The following is a 22,540-nucleotide window of genomic DNA, read 5'->3' on the forward strand; positions in this document are numbered from 1 at the left end:
TTGTATGCTATTTATCCTGTTCATGGCACAAGATTATCACGTGGCAAAATGAAAAGTCTTGACTTCATAAAGCATTGCATATAGAAGCAATCCTATACACTGTTATCTTGGAATGACAAACCAAAAGCAGCCTGAAAACAAAAACGATAAGCTACTTATGATGACTTGTGCTCTGGTTTAATATACAAACTAAATACATCTGTAACATATGCTTACTGGGTAATTCAAGACGTACATTTTCCACAGGCGCTTTTAAGGGGTTTTTCGGGTTGGGTTGCGGCCATCTTCTAGAGTGTTTGTCTAAAGTCGTCAAACTTGACACCCACGCCTGCGGCCACCTTCAGAAGTTCAATATTTATAGAGGAATTGCTCAGAATGTAGCCCAACTAGGGAAACCGGACCAAGACTGACTGGGTAAGGAACGTCAACAGAGTGATATTAACTTGATACCACCATGGCAGGTGGTCTCAGAATGTGTGCCCTGTACAGAGACAGTGTGGGCTACGAGCAAGTGTGCCTGAGGCCGCTGCTGGCCCAACCTCGGCCACGCTTCATGACCAAGGATGGCCGCCCCACGCTGCGCATGCATTCCTCCTCCTCAATGGGCTGTTGGAGCTACGTGCGTGACATCTGGAGCACGCTGCTGTCACTGCGATGGCGTTTCATGCTGCTCGTCTTCTCCGCCGCCTTTCTTCTCAGCTGGTTTGTGTTTGCGCTGCTCTGGTACCTCATTGCGTACCTGCATGGGGACGTGGAGGCCACCCTGGACCCTGAGCACGTGGTCTGCGTGCAGGCAATCACGAGCCTGCGTGCCGCTTTTTCATTTGCCGTCGAGACTCAGCTCACCATCGGCTACGGCAAGATGTACCCCAACGGGGAGTGCCCGCAGGCCGTGGCTCTGCTTACTGTACAAATGATCCTGGGACTCATGCTGGAAGCGCTCATTACAGGTGGGAGGTCGCTACGTCACATTGCATTTCAAAATTGTAATGTGGGACAGCAGTAGGAGTGCGTTTGCCGCTTGTTGCAGAGATTCGCCGTTCGAATCCGGCTCGTGGCTCAGGTTAGTACCGCGGTGCTGCGTGTTAAACGTAAGATGCTATGCTCCCGTCTGCTTCACAGTGGACTTTAAAAATCCTGTGAAGTAATTTGAACAAGAGTAAAGCCATTGTGTGCCAGTGTCATGGTCCAAATAAAAAAAAATCACGGCAGAATACTTAATTAGGACGACAACGCAAAGTCGCCCCCTGAATGCAAAAAGGAAGCCGGACCCTCCTGAAAAAGAATCTTGAGACTCAGTGAGGCTCTCCTGGCTAAAAATGTAAAACTCGGGATTATTCGGGGGAGCCTGTGGCACCCCCTCACAACCATTTACGGCCTTCGGCCAGGAAAATCACGAAAAAATTGCACACGAACGACGCATTCACGCAAGCACCCGATGCTCCGTTTTAAAGTTTTAAAATGAAACATCTTTGAATTGTATTGTTTTGAAGTAGATCATTTTATTTCTTCATTAAAAGCTAAACGACATTTCGTGTGAATTTTCTCTCGTCGTTAAATAGATGGCCTTGCTGGGGGTTCAGTTCGATGCGGCCTTTCACCTGTTTGGGATTGCGGGATCGAGATAAGGCGACAGAGCTGGTCATGTGAGAAGACCGCCGTCTGCAGATCGATTCCAACGTAATCGAACGTCTGTCCCTGCGCCTCCGTCGTTAATGCAGGGGGCGCGTAGGTTTGCAGCGCCCCCTGCATGAAAACGACAGAAAGTGCAGCGTTCATCACAGATAAAATTGTGCGCTTATTTATATAAATAATCATGAATAAATTCACTGCAGAGAAGCCAACTGAGCATACCTCAATCAAACTCAAGTAACCTAAGGAATTATGCTAAATGTATTTTTTGCACGTTAAAAAAGTCTAATCATTCCTGATAAAACAGGAATTTGCGACCTCTACTTACATTCACATTACTCAAAGCTACAGAAGTAAAGGGTTAACTTACATTTAGTGCACGTTAACCTAATGAATAACCATTTTAATGTGAAACTAGCCCATAGTGACTAAAATCTGTTGAAATTATGAACATTAAAAGAGTAAATCCAAACGTAGTAATGCATGCTCAGGTTAAATGTTTGATAGTGGTGTATCCCAATGTATGTTAATTTGCTTTACGAATATTCGCTATTGCGTTCGTCATTAATTGACGCTGTTTCGGTTTATGCCTTGATTGTTTTGTGATCATATTATTTTGTATTCGAAAAAAATTTTACTGGAAAATAATCTAAATCCCTAAAGTAAATGCATGCTGTGTCATTTGTCCGTGAATTTGTATACTGTTCCAGGCTCTTTGCCTGGCCGCCGCATTATGTAACGCCACCCCTTGTTTCCAAGCCAAGCGCCGCGTAGTTCAAAAGTAGCGTATGATCCAACCATGCTCTGTACTGTACGTACTGTACATACTGTAGATACTGCCCCACCCTCACCCTCCCAGTCACCCCTCCGCTCATCAACACCTCACCACAGCATCACCTCAGAATGTGCACAACAGTTTATGGTTAGTAAATTACTGTGTACAGTAATTGTTTTGCATTACCTGTCTAGTCATTATCATACATATGTATGCATGAAGATCTCAGTTGTGTTGTAAAGTGTCATTTCAGTAGATTTTGGGTCAGAAATCTTTTCATAGGAATTTATTTTAGGTTATATAATGGGACCTTATGGGAAATATGTTTTCAAGAACATAACCCAAACGTATATCAAGGTACACCCACCGTACCCTTTGTGTTTTACAGAATCGTATGACAGTGTCTATGCGGTTAATGGTGGAAACACTGATTGGAAGACCTCATTTTAATAATCTGAATTTCCTATTCACTTCATCTTTATGAACAATGTGTTAGGAGCGTTAACTATATTGAAGTACGATAGATTTAGTTTCCATATAAAAATGCAGTGACTAGGTCAACTAATTAGTTTTTTATTTGAAGGCCAAGCAACTTTTTTTCCTTGGCATTTTAAGCATGTGTTTTTTTTTTATCAATTACGAAAAGGCTTTTGATTCAGTGGCAACTGATGCACCATCCAAGCTCTCACACAATCAGGTGGTGCTCATATCGCGTTTACAGCCCTCAGCCAGAAAATTCCCCATTTTATGACGTGGGTGAGTCTATCCATAGGACAACCACAGTTAGCTTCCCCCACAAAGTGGTGATCCATTTGTCTTCATCCCAGACATGATGGGCTGAGCCAATGGCCGGATCCAGAAATTTAACTCTCAACCTTCTGATTGCGAGCCGATCGCTCGACCACTGATGCCACCTGGCCAAGTCTACACAGTGCTGACTGAACACGTACACATTTTTTTTTTCTTACAGGAGCTTTCGTGGCCAAACTAGCCAGGCCCAAGCTGCGTTCGGAAACACTACGCTTCAGCCACTTCGCGGTGGTGAACCGGCAGGGAGAGCAAAGCTGCCTCCAGTTCCGTGTGGCGAACCTGCTGCCATCGCCGCTTCTGCACATTCGCCTGCAGGCGGTGCTTTACCAGACGCACGGCACAGAGCTGCTGCACCAGACGGCTGTCCCCTTCACTCTCGACCACATGGACGGGGAGGAACACTGCCCTTTCTTCCTGTCCCCACTCACATACTGCCACGGCATCACCGAGACCAGCCCCTTCTACAGGCAACAGCAGGTGAGCAGTGCGACGTCACTCACAAACTTCGGTGGAGAGTGCTGACGTGAATTAACTGCGTATGGAACGAGCAATACTCTGCTGAGATCCAGAAGGTCGAAAACAGCCCAGAGTTAAAATTTCGATTTAAAGCTTTCGTGACTGCAGGGATTCATATTCTTGGTTCTTTCGGCAAAGTCAGTTTATTATATGGTAGTCATTATATAGTGTAGTGTATAAAGAGTTAATTAATGTTAACAGCTCAGCTTATTGTAGAGTATATTGAGTACATTGATTATATTGATGTAGTTTATATTTCGTTTTTTTCACATCGGTTTACTGTATGGTAGTAGGGTATGTGTAGTTCTTTAGAAACTCCTTTTTTGTTTTCCACATAATGCACTAGCTTGATACGTGGTGGTTTGGGCTGTTGCAGTTCTTTATTATAAAAATTTCCCTCCCTTTATTACTGCTAATCCTACATAATACACTAGCATAATATGACTTTGAGACCCCCCACCGCCTACACATTCCACAAGGAGTGACTAATCCCATATCTGCATTTGTCATCAATATGCTAAATTCCTCTGTTGATATGTAAACTCCTTTGTCAAGGCGCTCTCCTCCTCCCACCCAGCTTAAAATACGCTGCCAAGCTTAGCAGTGTTCATTAAGACGCTGTCTTTCCGACAGCTCTGTTTCTTCACCTGAGGACGGCTGCTTGCTTTGTGGCCGAAACGTAGTGAGAATTTTATTTTATTATGCTTTATTTTTATTATTTTATTATTTCCCTTCTACATGAACCAAGAATATGAGTCCGGAGTTTGCTTGTTAAGAAAATGACACTTGGTAATATTGGTCTGGAAATCTTATTCTTTAGATATATGAAGACACAGAATGGAGTTCTATTTTTTATTTAGTTTTCCCGTTGATGCTCCGGCCAGCTGGCACAGTAGTCGAATGAGCACTTCGCAATCAGAAAGTGGTGAATTAAAATCCTGGTTGGGGGTTGACTCAGCCCATCATCCCTCTGTAGTCAATAAAAATTAACCCAAAAAACAACGTTTTTCACTATAAATCCTTTATATGCGTGGCATCGGTTTTATTTTATTATTCATTTCTGTTTTTCTTGAGTAAGAGTTTCATTTTTATCACATTGGTATTTTAAATTAAATATGAAAATTTTTTTTCCTAAAAAGTGGAAAATTTTGGAAAAAAATTTTCACGAAAATAAATTGTCACGCACAACGAGTCTGTGTGCAAAATGTCAGCTCGATTGGATCACGGGAAGTAGGTTAAAAAACGACCGAAAGATTTGCATGGTCGTAAGCGCGCAAGCAAGCAAGCAAGTGGACTTAATATAAAGGATTTAAAAAGAGTACCAAATCTTGACCGAAAGCTTTCGTGACTGCAGGAATTCATATTCTTTGGGTCTTTCGGTAAAGTCACGTAGATAGGTTCAAAGAAAATAACAAAAAACTACGACGTTTCGAATGCAACACAAGGGGCCGTCACCAGGAAAAGGGGGTCATCCTCTAAAGGTAAACTGGTTATAAAGGTTTGAAATGGGCGTAGCCCAAGTGTCAGTGATGATACTCATATAGAGTGCAACGACGGCGCTGGTGGTGGGTTTCCACCAATTAAAGGGCTGCTAAGTAATCATTGCACCTCGCTTTACACACTCACACGGCTGACGGTGGAGGTTGCTGCTAGAGGTGATGGTACTCGTAAACGGCCACGACGGCACTGGTGGTGGGCTTCCACCAGTAAAGAGCTACTGCTAGTGGTGATGGTAGTAGTGGGCAGTGATGGTCCTGGTGGTGGGCTTCCACCAATTAAAGGGCTGCCAGGTCTAAAATGGAAACATTACAGCCAATTATGACTTAAACTGGTTGATAACGTCCGTCCAGTGATTGCTGAGTTTGTACCCATCTTCTCGGTTGAAATTGTGTCTATGTCTATGTCTGTATATATGGATGGCTTCATGAGCGAATCTTTATTGACAGCCAGTGGGTTTGCAAAGTACCTTCATCTTAGAGAAATACATTTCGTGTGTGTCCACCGCATTATAACAATGATCAGCCACGGCCGAGGTATTGGTCCTACCGTGTTTCAGATCTGCCTTATGCTCACGAACATGGTCCGAGACATGTCGCTTAGTTTCCCCAATGTAACTACTGCAGCAGCCACAGCTTAGTTTGTAGACGCCGGGGTATTGCATGTCGGGGATCACATCCTTCACAGATGGGATCAGATCACAAATTGTATGTACTGTGTTAAATCGAATCTGGATCTTGTGTTTGCTCATGCTTTGGGAAATATTTTTGGTAACCCCTGCTATGTATGGACACGAAAGCTTCAAATCTAGAATTAATACCCTCTACGGGGAGGAATTTCACCTATCTGTTAGAATTTTTAACAGACGAGACAAGAAGTCACAGCTTCTATATAAGGTACAGATATTTTGCTGTGACGGTTTCACCTGAAGACGGAAGCTTGTGTTGCCTCCGAAACGTCGTGATTTTTATTGTTTTATTTTTATTAATTTAAATTTCATTTTTTACCTAGGTGATGGTCGGAAATACATTGCGCTCTATGGTGTAGAGTTTTGATGAGGGAATTCTTCTGGGATGGATGGTGGTGGGAGTCAGGTTTTAGGTAGGCATCCGTATGGGTTGCTTTCCTGTCGACGGAGTGGCCCATTGAGCCATCTGGTCTCTTTTCGATTAAAACATCCAAGAATGGTAGCTTGCCATCCTCTTCGACCTCCATGGTGAATTTGATGGTTGGGTGTATGGAATTTATGTGGTTGAGGAATTGGTTCAGAGCTGGTCTGCCAAGTGGCTGTGTAAAGTGGTTCCGTGGAACTGTTGTAAATGTTTTAGTAAAAAACACCAGATTCTTTACAGCATGGTGGTCTGCTAACATTTGTTTGAGGTTTGTGCCGTGGGGCAGGTCCAGAAAATATAAGAATCACTGTATTCGACCAAACTTTAGTTCCATGTTAATGTGAAACATGTTGGGAATTCACACAAAACAAACACATTATGTTTCTAACTTTTGGTCTCATATTGCTGTAGGTTCTTGGGAGTGTGCAGCCAGGCCTAGAGCTGGTGGTGTTCCTCACCGCCAGAGATGAAAATACGGGGGAGGTATGTCAGAAGCGGACATCTTACATCAGCGAGGAAATCCTGTGCAACCACTGCTACCCTCCTGCAGTGATCAGCAAAGAAGGACAATACACCTACAACGTGAGGGACTTTGACAGGCCCCTTCCAGAGCCAGGTGTAAACATCGAGAGACTCGCGATGAACGGGGCTCCCGCAGACCAGAGAGACGATGAATCCAACGAAGGAAACCGTTCCACTGTCGCTCTGATTATCGATGAGTCCAGCCCCTAATCCAACCAGAGGAATATGTAGAACGCAAGACCTATGCTGCTGTTATTCTTTTCATCTTTTGAAGAAATATTATTGACAAAAATAACTTTCCAAAAACACATCCACAACTAAAAGGTATTTAAGGAATTTATAATGACAACTCACTTAAATATGTATGTGAATTAGTTGTCAACCTACCAACATATACGTGTTGTGAATAAGCTACAGATGAATTAGTTTCCCTGTATGGGTAGGAGAGACGATTAATAATGCAACACAAACTATAGACACTGACGTACTGAGTTGCTTTTAGAAGGGCAGGTGGCGCACATTTTTAATAAATGTATCACTATGAAACGTAAACCCAATCCGTACTCTCCTTGTAAATGCGTATAGATGCGTACAACTTTCTTGCATGAGGCGGTGTGTAGCATACATGTAGAAACTTTACTTTGTATGCATGGATCTGCATTTTACATTAAAGCCACTTGTGTGGAGAGCTGTGTACATAGTCTACTCTTGAGAATTCTACCGACCATGATTGTTTATCATAATGAACGTGGAATTAAATCCTGCCACCATGAATAAAACCCATCGCGTGGTAGCATGGCGGAGTGGTAACACTTGTGCTTCAAACAAGAAGTTTCTGGGTTCAAATCCCAACTCGGGCATCTCTGTGTGGAGTTTGTATGTTCTCACCTGTTCGACATGGGTCTCCTCTAGGCTCTATGGTTTCCTTCCATAATAATTTTAAAAAACTATGTAACTGGTGCATCTTAATTCAAAATAATTACCTGCAAATTTCACATTTGGGCTTATACATAGCAATGTCGCCCCCTCCTGCAAACTGTTGGTAGGGAGGCTTTACTTGGTAAACAAGTATAATAATTTTAAGTGTCCACAAAAACTTTCTGCGATGTTTCAGGCAGTTGGGCAGGGTGAGCACCATTCGGCCCCTTCAGTCTTAATTGCCGGACCGATTGTACTGGAAGATAATTTATGACAAATATTCCATGAGACAACGCTGTAGTTTTTCCATTGGGATTCGAAGATTCAATACATGTAACGACATCTCAAAATACATACACATGCACATTTAGTAGCATAATGCTTCAAGTGTGTGGAAGATTTAATGGTAAACACAGAGTTGCTGTTGTTTGAAAATTGGAAAAAGATGGTTAACTGCAGACATGCTGGAACCCACAGGGGCAATGCAAACTCGTTTTCTTGAACTTCTTTCGCACCCTAAGTAGCCAACTATGCTAATCGGAGGTTTGAACTCAATATAGACCGTTATAGTATAGGTTTTATCAACCACACTATGGGCCACCCTTTTATGGACAGTATCACAGCAACTATTTGAAATAGCCTCATAAAATAGGACACCCAAGGGTTCAGGAAAATTATGTCGAAGCACACATTGCACGTCGAAACACCGCTTTTTGATCAAAACGCCTTCAAGTTTTTGACCACCAAGCTTATTGATTACTAGCGGTTAGTACCTGGCGTTGCCCGGGCGAAAAAGGCAGACATGTAGTTACACATGCAAATCCATTGATACACACACATAGAGTTACACGTACAAATGGACTCACACATACGTACATAGACTGAACAACCGCCATTCGCCACTAAGTGGCGGTGACGTCACAACAACGCTCGTGCCAGGCTATGTGCACCTTGAGGCCACGTGAAGTGTCGAACGCCCGCTGGCAAGAGGTCACGGGGCAAACCCAGATGGCACAGGTCGACTGACTGAGACGACTGTCTGATGCACCACCTGTGGCCCCTACTGTGGCAACTTTCTGTGCGTTAGCCACCCCGCGCTCTGCTCGTTGTTGTGAGCGTCGCTCCTCCGCACTCCGTTGTTGTTGGAGGGTGACTGCCTCCAACTGGCCAGTAGCGTCCTTCAGGAGCCTCCTCCACAGTGGCCGATCTTGACACGGCTGGTACCAGTCATCCGCAAGTGGACTCAGCTCCAAGTCCTCCTGTAGCACATCACTCCATGTCTTCTCCAGCCCGTGCCACGCCCGTTTAGCCCCCTCGATCCGGCGGAACAAAAGCTGTTTAGGCATGCGGTGGCTGGCCATGCGGGCTACATGACTCAGGCAACGCAGCCTTGCCTGCCGGAGGTCACCGATGGGACTTTGTCCACATCTTTCAAGGATTTGTGAGCTCCTCACACAATGCAGCCTGGTTAAACCCAGGATGGATCGTAGGCAGGCCAGCCTAAATGTTTTTAACCGGCGAAGATGTTCCATTAGGGGGGTCCAAGTTTCGCAAGCGTAGAGAAGGGAGGGAATGACCGTGGCCGAGAAAACCTGAAGCTTCGTACGGAGTGATAGACCAGGTAGCTTCCACACAGCGTTACGCAGCCAATGAAAAGATACTGCAGCTCGACTGATTCGGAGTGAGACCTCTGCTGTTAAACCGGAGCCGGTCATTAGCACACTGCCCAGGGAAACTCTCCACTGTCTCCACAACTGCCCCATCACCAATTGGGAGTTGTGGGGGTGGAGTGTCCGATGGTACAAAATAGCCAGGCAAGTGCTTAGCTTTGGTTGGGCTGATGGTAAGGCCCCACCTGTTGGTGGCAAGCTCCAGGTTCAGCAGTAGCACATCGAACTCCTCCTCCGAGTGAGCAGCCATTAGCAGATCATCGGCATACATAACGTGGTTGAGCAATAGGGAGCCATCCCTTGACCGCACCCGGGCATCGATCAGCCTCCCATTGTATCTGTAGCAGATGGGAATTCTTCCGGTACAGGCATTGAAGGCTCGACGAACTACGTGGTCCAATGTGGGAGCCAGAGGACATCCCTGTTGCACCCCAAGGTGTAAAGGGAATGGCTCTGACTCACGGCCACGTAGTTAAGACGCGGCGCCGCTCACCATCATGAAGGTCCTTAAGGATGGTGATGAGTGGGTTCGGGATTCGGAAAGCACGAAGAGCAACCCAGAGGCCAGGCCTACTGATGGTATCATAGGCCTTGAGCTGGTCAATAAAGCACATGCATAGACTAAGATGCACACATGGACCTACAGACACGCAAAGAAATGGAGTTACAGCGACTAACACACACGCACATGGACTGAGACACACACACACACATATGGACTGACACACACAAACACATCGACTTACAGACACACACACATATGGACTCACACACACATAGACATGCACTTGAGATACGCACACATGGAGTTACACACACATATCGACGTACACACATACAGCGACACACACACATACATAGAGTGACACACACATTACCGTACACACACATACACATGTGGACTGTCACACAGACATCCACTTGAGATATACACACATGGAGTTGCACACACATATATGGAAGTACACACATAGAGCGACTCACACACACACACCGACTCGCACACAGCAATACGTGGACTAAAACACACATTGACGTAAACACACATATGTACTCACACACACACACATATGGACTAAGACACACACACATGAACTTACACATACATAGACTGACACACACATAGCCCTACACACACATACACATATGGACTGTGACACATAGATATCTACTTTAGATACACAGACATGGATTAACACACATATGGACTCACACACAGACACATTGACTTACACACACACATCGAGTGACACACACATGTATAGACATACACACACATGTGGAGTAACACACACACACATATGGACTGACATACACATCGATGTACACGCACACAGATCGACTGACACACACACATGACTAACACACACACATAAACACTTTGACGTTGTCCGTTCGAAAAAGACACCCACATGGAGTTAAAGACACGCATGGCTCTACACGCACACACATATGGACTCAAAGACACACACATGGACTCACACACACACATCGACGGGCACAACAATCCCCGATGATGGCACAGCTATCAGTATCGCAGTACTATGTATGAGTAAATAGCGTGACGTGAGCGATGGAAACAATAGAAATGCATTTAATAAATAAGCAGAAATCACAGACTGGCAGTAGACCGTGGCAGCGTTATAAAAGCGCAGCAAAAAAGCAGTAAAATATTATTATCTACGGAGTCTGTAGTATAAACTGGACGCATCGTGTTGGGGGGGGGGCGAAGAGGACATGACACTGTGAATACATATCCGCAGCGTGATGTGTGTATGTGTTGGCTGTAAAACGCGTAAAAGAAAATGTCCCCCGTGAGCTCGAGCGTACGCACATCACTTGGCAGGGTCCGCACCCACCCCCCCACGCAATTGGCGTCACTTGGTACGGTCGATGTCGTGCAATAAGTAAATAATGAATAATAGAAACGGCACAAATGTGTTAATTAAACTACTTTAAAGGTTACGGATGGGAAAACGGAATAGCCTATTCCCAACACGGGGTTTAGGGCGTGCCGGCTGGCAAATTATTTCGGTCTTAAACCCCACCGTCCGAGAGCCAAATCCCCCGCAAGCGCGAGCGCACGGAGACTTTTATATATAAAAAAAGAAGAAGATCTCACTCTGTGACTTTCCTACTCCAAAGGATGTTGTCACAAAGGAGTATTTGTAGAGAGTGTTTATCTAACCTATAAAAGGCATTTTTTGTCTATCTGTCTGTCTGCCTGCGTGTGGAAGAAACTTGCGAAGGATTTGACTCGTGAACCATGGGGTATAAGTTTAAAAAAAGTTCCCAGGTACCACGCGATAAGCCCCGTGGTGAGCCAGCACTATTCAAATTTTGCATCCGTCAACTTTAAAGTACTGTAGTTTAATTAACAATTTAGTACTATTAATTATTATATTACTTCGCCGAGCGCGTGCCAAAGCACAAATCTGCGCATGCGCGACAAAGCCGAGCCGTGGTTGCCCCTAGCAATGCACATACGCGTTCGGTGTGAGGAGAGGGGGATTACTCATTCGCATTAAAAATGCTAAAAACACACAACGCTGAGGTAAATTCTTCACCGTGTGATGTCCTCTTCTCCCCCCCACCCCAATGCGTGCAGTTACTGCTATTAAGTCCGTAGCTATTATGTATATAGCGCTTAGATAGTATTGTAGCGCGGCCGGAGGGATGGTGGGGGGGGTAGCGGGCCAGCCCCCAGCCTGTAGGCTGGGCAATCTAGGCAAGGCCGGGGGCTCTGCACGGGATTACGCCTCACCACGCCACTCGGTCAGGTTCGTGGTTTGTACTAAACAGTTGATGTATACTGCTATAGTCAGCATGTACTACTGTTATGATAGCAGTATGCACTGCTGCAGTGAAAACAGGTTACCACCACAGTCGCTATGCACTGCTGTAGTTAAAGCCGGTACCACCACAGTCAGTATGCACTGCTGTCGTGAAAGCAGATACCACCAGACTATGCACTGCTGTAATGATAGCAGGTACCACAGTCACTATGCACTGCTGTAATGATAGCAGGTACCACAACAATATGTACTGCTGTAATCATAGCAGGTACCACCAATCGTTATGCACTGCTGTGGTGATAGCAGGTACCACCAGTCAGTATGCACTGCTGTACTGATAGCAGGTACCACCACAGTATGCACTGCTGTAATAATAGCAGGTACCACCACATTCAGTATGCACTGCTGTAGTTAAACCACGTACCAATACAGTATGCACTGCTGTTATCATAGCAGGTACCACCACAGTCAGTATGCACAGCTGTAGTGAAAGCAGGTACCACCAAAGTCGGTATGCACTGCTGTAGTGATAGCAGGTACCACCAGTCAGTATGCACTGCTGTAGCGAAAGCAGGTACCACCACAGTATGCACTGCTGTTATCATAGCAGGTACCACCACAGTAAGTATGCACTGCTGTAATGAAAGCAGGTACCACCAAAGTCGGTATGCACTGCTGTAGTGATAGCAGGCACCACCACAGTCGGTATGCACTGCTGTAGTGAAAGCACGTACCACCAGTCTGTATGCGCTGCTGTGGTGATACCAGGTACCACCACAGTCAGTATGCACTGCTGTAGTGATAGCAGGTTACACCAGTCAATAGGCACTGCTGTAGTGATACCAGGAACCACCATAGTCGGTTTGCACTGCTGTATTGAAAGCAGGTACCACCACAGTCGGTATGCATTGCTGTAGTGATAGCAGTGCATACCATCGATGTGTGTGTGCCTAAGTCGATGTGTGCGTGTTAGTCAATGTGTGTGCGTGGTCTGCGTGTGTAGACAACTACTATTTTAAAATTAAGTTACTTATTTTCACAATAATTATGCATGTGTCCAAGTCCATGTGTGCGTGTGGAACGATGTGCATGTGTCTGCGGCGGTAACCTGCAGCGCCACACCTATTACTATCATTAGGGGAAAATACGGTGATCCAATCTCCGACCCCCAGGAAAAGGTTTGCAGATTTGCTGAGCATTTGTGAGGTCATGGGGGAGGGGAAATCCCTCAACCAGGAAAACATCGTGGCACACAGTGGGGATGACCCTGCTGAGGCTGCGGTGCCTCAAATATTGGAAGAAGTCACCCCCTGTGAGTGGCTGGCTGAGGTGCCATCCGTTGAGGAAGTACTGAAGGCGATCCAGAGTCTGAGACCAGGATAGGGACCGGGCAGAGATGATCTCCCAAGCTAAATGCTGAGGGAGGGTAGCGTTTGTGCACAAACTGCCCTACATGACATCATAACAACAGTCTAGACCACTGGACGGGTTCAGCAGGATTGGAAGGATGCCCTGGTGGTCCCCCTTTTTAAGAAGGTGGACCGCACAAACTAACAACTACAGGGGCATCTCACTCCTCAGTGTGCCGGGAAAGGTCCTGGCAAGGATTATTCAACATCGCCTTGCTAGGCATGCTGAGGAGAGGCTTGCGGAGCCCCAATGCGGTTTTAGGAAAGGGCGGTCCTGGCAAGATGCCATATTTTCTGTCCGTCTGCTACAGCACAGGTGTAGGGAATTCCAACAAGACCTACATCTCTGCTTTATTGATCTGGTCAAGGCCTATGATACTATCAGTAGCTCTGGGCTCTGGGTTGTTCTTCATGCTTTCAGAGTCCCTGACCCTCTGCTCACGATCATTAAGGACCTGTACACCTTGGGGTGCGACAGGGATGTCCTCTGGCTCCCACATTATTTAACATCTATTTTGACCACGTAGTTCATGAAGCCTGCAATAGCTGTACCGGGGGAATTTCCATTTGGTACAGATATAATGGGAGGCTGATCATTGCCCGGGTGCGGTCAACCACGTTATGTATGCCGATGATTTGGTAATAGCTGCTCATTCAGAGGAGGAGTTGGAAACGCTGCTGCTGAAACTGGAGCGTGCCACTAAGAGGTGGGGCCTTACCATCAGCCCTACCAAAACTAAGCACCTGCCTGGGTATTTTGTACCATCGGACACTCCACAAATCCCAATCGGTGATGGGGCAGTTGTGGAGAGAGTGGAGAGTTTCCCATACCTGGGCAGTGTGCTCATGACCAGCTCCCGTTTAACAGCAGAGGTCTCACTCCGAATCAGTCGAACGGCAATATATTTTCATCTGTTGCGTAACGCTGTGTGGAAGCTACCTGGTCTGTCGCTCCGCACGAAACTCCAGGTCTTCTTGGTCACGGTCATCCCCTCCCTTCTCTACGCTTGTGAAACGAGATGGAGTGATGTGCGACAGGAGGATGTGGAGCTGAGTGGACTTGCCGATGACTGGTACCAGCGGTGTCAAGATCGGCCTTTGTGGAGGAGGTTTGTGAAGGACGCGACTGGGCAGTTGGAGGCAGTTGCCCTCCCAACAACAACGGAGGGCGGAGGAGCGACGCTCACAACAACGAGCGGAGCGCCGGGTGCCTAAAGCACAGCAAGTTGGCACAGTAGGGGGCACAGGTGGTGCATCAGCCAGTCATCTCAGTCAGTCCACCCGTGCCACCTGCGTCTGCCTCGTCACCTCCTGCCAGCGGGCGTTTGGATACTTCACGCGGCCTCAAGATGCACATAGCCTGGCACAAGCGTCGTGGTGACGTCACCGCCACTTAGTGGCGAATGGCGGTTGTTGTTGTGTGTGTGTACGTACATGTGTGTGCGTAAGTCCATGTGTGTGTGTGTCAGTCCATGTGTGTGTGCCTCTATATGCATGTGTGCGTCGATGTGTGTTTGTGTGTGAGTCTATGTGTGTCAGTTGATGTGTGTACGGCAATGTGTGTATGTGTGTGAGAGTCCATGTGTGTGTGTGCATCGATATGTGCGTCTGTAAGTCCATGTGTGTGTGTAGGTTCATGTGTGTGTGAGTCTATGTATATGTGTGTGCGAGTCCATGTGTGTGCAAGTCGATGTGTGTGCGTGGGTCCATGTGTGTGCGTGGGTCCATGTGTGTGCATGGGTCCATGTGTGTGCGTCTTAGTCAATATGTGTGTCTTTGTAAGTCCATATGTGTGTGTGTGAGTCGATGTGTGTGTGTAACTCCATGTATGTGTCTAAAGTCGATGTCTGTGTGTGTCAGTCGATATGTATGTGTGTGCGTGTAAGTCGATGTGTTTCTATGTGTGTGGGTCGATGTCTGTGTGTAAGTCGATGTGTGTGTCTGCCTCTTTCGCACGGGCAACGCCCGGTACTTACCGCTAGTTACAAATAAAACTGGTTCTGCAAGTGGCTGAGATAGGGTGTTACCAAAAGTGTTTTGAGAATTTACAGGAACACTGGAATTGCAGATGAGCGTACTTTCGAGGGTACAGCCTTTACTTAATGAGAAGTCTTATTTACACACATAACAAAATCAGGCCGGATGTTTTGATCATATTCCGTATACTGCATTGTGTGTGTGTGCATATATATGAAGAGAAAACATTTGCATCTTATGTATTGGCTCAGCTGTAGTGTGTTCACCACTTGGTTCAGAGGTTAATGGATCAATTCTGGCAAACCACTCTGGTTAATCCTGCGGTGTGCACTAACCATAAATATAAACCATCTGCTTTACAATGTAAGTTATTTGATAAGAGGAGGCCATCGAGTGCTGGAGTCATGGTCAAAATGTATTAAACTGGAATTACATATAGCGATGATGGCTCCCTATTAGCAGACTAATGCCCACTTACGAGCCGGTGCCGAGTTACCCTGTGCCATAGGGGCAACGGCCATCAGGAGGTCCCCTAGGCTAAGAATCTAAACAGTGCAATCTGAGACGTATTGTTACATTATGGGAGTAATATAAGTGCAAACACAATATATTACAGCAACATTGACTACTATATTTACCCAAGAATGTAAGTGTGTAACGCGCATGACGTCACTCCACGTCGACCAGGCCCCCTCATTAATAATCATGAGCAGGTGACGTCCTCCAAATGGACACCCCCCTCCATTAATAATAATTAGCGGGTGGTGTCACTCCACATGGGGGAACGAGGCGCCTCCTCCCCTCATTAATAATCATGAGCGGGTAACGTCACTCCTAATGTAGCACCCCCCCTCATTAATAATCATGATCAGGTGACGTCATTACACATCTAACAGCCGTCCCACATTATTAATCATGAAACGGTGACGTCTTCCAAATGGACCCCCCCCCATTAATATTGGGTGACGTCAATCCACATGGGGGGGGCGAGGCACCTCCTTCCCCCTCCTCAGCGTCAACTTACAACCCTCACATCACGCGATCTCCGTAATGCTAATAAGACGTAGAAGTAAAAAGGACGTCATGATGAACAAGGGATTATAACTTTTAAATGAAATAAGTCTGTCACCGCGGCCTTACAAATTGCACACAAATTGATACAATGAATATCACGTCGCAGTCTTCTTTTCGCTTGGAAGTTTCAGATTTACTGAAATATACCCGTCCTTGGACGGGCAAAAGGCTAGTCATGTATATAGTCATTATAAGGTGGTGGCATCGAGGCACACAAGCCTCACACTAGACACACAAGATTCCGCAGTGTATAGGCAGCTGGCAGTCAAATAGTGAAATGTGGAGCCCTGCAATTTCCTGCTCATTTTTCTGCTGGCAGAAGGGCTTCCACTACATAGAGTTCTAGAGAGCACCTCTAGAGGCATTTGGCCTACTCTTCCACACTTCAGACATATTATAAGAAGTCAGTGGGAGAACCCACACATTACCCCACCACATGTGACTTGTCAATCACATAACTATGTTGTGCCCATTTGTACTGCTGGGTGGACAGAGGTGGGGAGATTTACAAAACTTGCGCCATTGTTTCCACTCCTATGCCAAGAAATCAAGCTGAACCGAAGACCTCTGCATTGCAAGTCCAGAATGCTAACCATTACACCATGGCAGAGTTAAATAATCTATTCATAAAAAATATAAAAATTAAAGCCCAAAGTAAGGGGGGTAGTGTCTTGGTGTCAAAACTTTAGGGAGTGTACCTATCTGTGTGCGAGCACACACTACTCTAACACCACCTCTGCTTTTGCGTCCAACCCAAAATATTTACTTGGGGAGGGAGTTGGGTGTTTTTCAGTGATGAAGCAAGTTTCAGTGGTATGAACCCTTTCAGTGGTATGAACCCCTTGGGGAAACCCCAGCCTCACGTTAAACAAGAAAAATAGCCTGTACCATACCCGTATTGCAGCAGGTACATTTGTTGAGTGGAGTGCTGACGTCAGGTCACACTCGCCTCGGGGGGAATGCCGTCAAGGTAAAGTGACGTCATGCCACCCGGAGTATTTAAGGGAAGACCCGTGACGTAGACGGGGTCTACGCCGGGAATCGGAGGAGTGAGCGTTAGGAAAGTAGGGGGCTCCAGGATAGAGGGTTGAGAGCCAGGCTAAAGAGCTGCTTTACCCGACTGGCCGAGTTGGCTGAACCCTCGGTCAGTGCTGTGGGAAGAGCCTGATAGCCTGGTAAGGTGTAGGGAACTCCCAGTACCCTTGCCCTGGGGAGATTAGTTAAGAACTCTTGTGGCGTTAACCCCTTCCCCCGAGTTAGGCATAAGCCCTGAATAAACAGTTTGGTGTCAGCCCCTACACGACCGGCTTCAGCGTCCTTTCTACCACACAACACATTTATAGACAACGGTATCCTTCTGTCAACAGCATACTATGCTGAAAGGCTTGACCCAGTTTGAATGACATGTCCTAGCATGGCTGTAAAGGCTGATCCTGGAGAGACAGACACTTGTGGGGCCACAACCAAAGGCCGTGGCTGTCACCCCGCTTCGCACGTTCGCGATTATTTCACCACTGAAGACATTTGACATCAAGGTTCCGAGAGCCAACCCAGAATGTTGCCAGTTTTCCCTTCCTCTTGCCATAGCTTCCCATGTATCGGTGTTGATGTCACAAAAATGACATATTTTACGCATTGTAAACAATATAACATGTTATTGTGTTTTGATTATGCATGTTATATTTTATAACGTAGTAATCCCTCATTTAATGCGACAGACATGCTCCTCAAAAGTTCCGCGTCAAGCGAAAAACGCACCAAGCGAGAAATTAATGTACTGATTCACATTTGCACTGTAAACTCAGCTTGCAGTTATCCCATGGAGAGACAGAGAACTGAGAAGAAGGTTATGCCATGTACTGTATAATTCCGTGTACTGGATCATAACCGGTCAGCCGCGCAGCTCAAGAAAGTTATTCATCATCAACCACTCAGAAGCTGCGTTATATCGGGCGGGTTCCGTGTTGTGCGAAAAGCGTTCCCGAATAGAAGCACCGTGTTCTGGAAGCACTGTGTTATGCATTGTATGTAAAGAGACGACTTACCGTATTCTACATTTAACAGTACATTTCTTTTCGTAATATTACTATGTCATTAGTCTGGATAAATGTCAAATAGCCATGGTTTACTGTATATTTATATATATACTACTTCAGGGTTTGTTTGCTACCCATTTGCAAATGAAAAACTGCGTCACTTCTAAAATGTTCACATGTCAATTTTTTTCTCAACGCTCTAGAGCGAAAAGTACAATCTTCAACCACAAGTCTATCAGTCTAAGCCTTCTACCCTCAAGTAGGGACAACGCTCAGAAGATCAATTTATCATGTGCTCCTCATAAGACAGCATCAATGAACAATGTGGTGAGTTTGTGGGGTTTCATTTGAAATTGTATGCCAAATTGCACCTGCTCATATCTAGACCACAAACCTATTTAGTGTCCTCGACAATGTTTTAGTGAGCCTAAATAAAAACCACACGTGTAAAAATGTGTACCCCATGAAGGCAATGCACAACCTCATGTGTACAGTCCTTCACGACATAGTCAATATTGTAGCACAAGTTAGAAACATGTTTACTCACGGGCATCGCGTCGGCCTGGCTTCTCAAATCTTCTGTCACCACCTCTGTTGCCAGATAAGCACAACATGCCAAAAGAATATCAATAACCCTTTCCAATTACATGGATGGCATGTAGAGAAACTACTCATTATTTTCAAAAGACAAACATTAAAGATGTGTGCAAAGGAGATCCATCACAACTACATTCTTCCTGCACTCGTGATTGAAAAAAAAGCAAGACACCTAAATGGCAAAATGTTACCACGAAGACGCTTGCAGCTACAGCATCGTGCTGCTGAGGACTATTTAGATCACCACTATAGGGCCTAGCTTCATAAGATAGCTTCCACAGCCACCAAAACGATTCAAAGGTGACAACTCTCATCCTTATGACACGACCACTGGCCTTCATCACCCATTACAGCAATTTATCCTGCCCAAGCCCACTTACTTTTTTTATGAGTAATTTTTAAATATATTTATACTTCTAAAGCGCTTTTCACCCGCAGATCATAAAAAGCTGTACATGCAGGCTCACACAAATAACATCCAATCCGAAAGCAAATAATTCAAGAAGTAGAAAAGCCCTTAAAAATAAGTGGCGCCTTAAGGTGCGATTTGAGTAAAACAGGGAATCAGCAGAGTGGACGTCCGGTGGAGGTAAATTGCACAAACTGACATTTACGTTTAATAACTAGAAATGGAATATCTCAATCGTTATCCCATTCATACAGCTACATAAATTTCGACTTGAAAAATTACAAACCCATTACCCGCTTTATTGCACGTACATAAACTGATTGTGGAAATCACTAGGAAGAGAAAACGGGAACTTTTAGAGTCCAACTGACCACCTATGGAAGCAAGCAGGCTTTGGGAAAAGTTTCTCTACCATTAACCACATACTATGAATCGGTCAACGGAAAAAATAAGTGAAAATGTATTACTGCTCTTGTAGATCTATATTTTTTTACCAGGTAAGGCCCACTGAGCTATATAGCTTTTTTCATAAGCGACCTGGCCACAAATGGTAGCTCAACAAAGTGGCTTATCATGTGGAAATGTTATAATAATTATGCATTTTATTTATAAAGCGCCTTTCCCAAGCTCAAAGTGCATGTTTCCAAATGTGGAAGGAAAAACCAGAGCACGCCGACTCCAAATATATAGCAGGTGTCAGGGTCGGCATCAAACCCACGACCTATATACCAGGCGAGGCAGTTAACGTCTCGCGAAGGCTCTCTGGTGCAGCACTTACCGCTCCTCCCAGCTCTGGCTGCGGTTGATTTCTCGAGCTCCCCTGCCAAACCCTCCTTCCACTTCATCGAAACTTCTTTGGTAGAAACCTGGCTCACCTCTCCCTCGCCCTATAAACGGGAGCGACAAAGACAATTAGCACAACGCCGTCAATGCAGTCTCTCATTGAGGAGATTCTCTGCCACAAAGTGGACACTAAAGATAAAATGACATTTGGTTTGATCGTACTATAAGTGTAGCATAACACATCTGGGATGATTGCATTTCCATACAATCGATGTAAAATGATAATAACCCCTAGACTGATTCACATCCTGTGATGCGGACTCCAGCAATATTGATGAAGTTATTAAAGAATAACAGATCCATTGGCATCCAATCGCAACGATATATATTGTTAACAAAGCCCTTAGGGAACCGAATTACGGAGGTTTAGAGGCCAACCAACCATATGAGCAAGCTGTATATCGCAAAGGCTTTGGCACCAATGCCCACATACACAAGGTCAATCAAATCCTAAAAACAAATGCGATTAGGCCTGGTTATATTTAATAAATTATGAAAAAGCACTTGATTCAGTGCAAACTGAAGCAGTTATCCAAGCTCTCACCAACCAAGGGATCAATTAAAACAATGTAGAGACATTACTAGAATTATTAATAAAGTGACGGCCACGTTGAGTTTGCATGACAGGAGAAACAAAACACAAATCAGAAGAGCAGTCAGATAAGGTGTTACACAATATCAGAAGACATCTTTCTCCCATTCAAAATCTATAGATGGAAGATAAAAATGCTGAACAATAAACAGACAGTTTTAGCCATGTCAGATTTACCAATGACAGTAATTTGAATTAAAAGTGAATAACAAAATATCACTGAAGAACTTCACGAAGGCCACATAGTTAATGAAAGATAAATAAGAGCAAAAAAACGTAATGTTAAACAAATTTGCTCAACAAGTAAAGCACTGTACGAACATAACTACAAAACACGGCAGAATAAATGTGTATTTAGGGCAGTTATTGAAGGTGGATCAGGATCCAAATGATAAAAATAAAGCAGGGAATAAGAGAACGGAGTGCCTTTGAAAAGTGAACAATGAACAACAGAAAGGGAGATAGACACACATAAACAAAGACAGGCACAAACATGGAGACACAGACATGACGACACAAGGCGCACAATGTGAGGGACATGTCGTGCCCAAGTCTCTGTCATCATCTCTGTCGTCTCTTTCTGTACATTTGTGTATCTCTTTATCTTTTGCGTCTCCCTGTCTTTTTGTGCGTCTCCAGGTCTTTGTTTGTGGCTCCTTGTCTGTGTCTTTGTGTCTCCATGTCTGCATGTGCGCCTCCATGTTTGTGTGTGCGTTTCTCCCTGTTTCTGTGTGCATCTCCGTGTCTCTGTGCGTCCATGTCTGTGTGTGCATCCCCATGTCTGGGTGTGCATTTCTCTGTGTATGTGTCTTTGTTTTCGTGTCTTTGTTTCCGTGTCTCCCATTTCTGTGTCTCCTTGTCTGTCTGTGTAGTGACATCAGAGATGTCACTGTATGGCGCCGGCCCGGAAGGGTCGTGCCGTTCGATGTTCCTACATCGTGGACAGCGCCGTGTGGGTGACTGTGTGTAATACCAGCACTAGCGGGGCTTGGCGAGCACTGGGATAGTGCGGGCACCACGCACAGCGTGTGGTGGGGGCTCCCCGGAGGGGGAGGGGGTGAGTGTCAGCCCAGGGGCAGGGTTGTCCCGGGCCGTGGCACTCTGGTTGACCCCGTAGACACGTGATCCGGAATGTCCACACAGGGGGCCCCAGGTGGAGGGGCTAGTGGGTAATCACGTGTCCGGAGAGAGCTCTTGAGAAGGATCGAGAAGGAACGAGAATGCTCGAGAAGGCGGGCGGGGCCGAGGTCAGAGCGGCCCCGACCTTAGGGGGATATAAGGCGGGTTCCTGAGAGGGACCGGGGTCGCTGCATTCTACAAGCTGGAAGCTCAACATCTACAAGCGGGAAGCTCTAC

General features: G+C 45.6%; 2 protein-coding genes across 10 annotated transcripts in view; one reads left to right on the forward strand and one right to left on the reverse strand.

Annotated features, from left to right (window-relative positions):
* GIGYF2 (GRB10 interacting GYF protein 2) overlaps positions 1-22,540 on the reverse strand; it is a 131,793-nt gene that overhangs the window by 77,253 nt on the left and 32,000 nt on the right. For all 9 annotated transcript variants that reach the window (XM_078869497.1, XM_078869498.1, XM_078869500.1 and 6 more), the window contains exons 6-7: positions 20,528-20,636; positions 19,291-19,334 (exon numbers count right to left, since the gene is read on the reverse strand). In XM_078869497.1, coding sequence (XP_078725623.1) covers positions 19,291-19,334; positions 20,528-20,636 — 153 coding nt within the window. The remainder of the gene's footprint in view (positions 1-19,290; positions 19,335-20,527; positions 20,637-22,540) is intronic.
* On the forward strand, positions 473-7,074 carry LOC144942685 (inward rectifier potassium channel 13-like). The gene is made up of 3 exons (XM_078869508.1): positions 473-950; positions 3,378-3,694; positions 6,754-7,074. Exons 1-3 carry the CDS (start codon positions 473-475, stop codon positions 7,072-7,074), a joined length of 1,116 nt encoding a protein of 371 aa, XP_078725634.1.

Source organism: Lampetra fluviatilis, chromosome 28 (genome assembly GCF_964198595.1).
Source record: "Lampetra fluviatilis chromosome 28, kcLamFluv1.1, whole genome shotgun sequence".
NCBI classification, from domain to species: Eukaryota; Metazoa; Chordata; class Hyperoartia; order Petromyzontiformes; family Petromyzontidae; genus Lampetra; species Lampetra fluviatilis.

Coding starts and splice junctions, on each gene's coding strand:
- LOC144942685 (XM_078869508.1), top strand. CDS start 473: ATGTGTGCCCTGTACAGAGACAGTGTGGGCTACGAGCAAGTGTGCCTG. Junction 951..3,377: donor GCTGGAAGCGCTCATTACAG/GTGGGAGGTCGC, acceptor TTTTTCTTACAG/GAGCTTTCGTGGCCAAACTA. Junction 3,695..6,753: donor CCTTCTACAGGCAACAGCAG/GTGAGCAGTGCG, acceptor ATATTGCTGTAG/GTTCTTGGGAGTGTGCAGCC.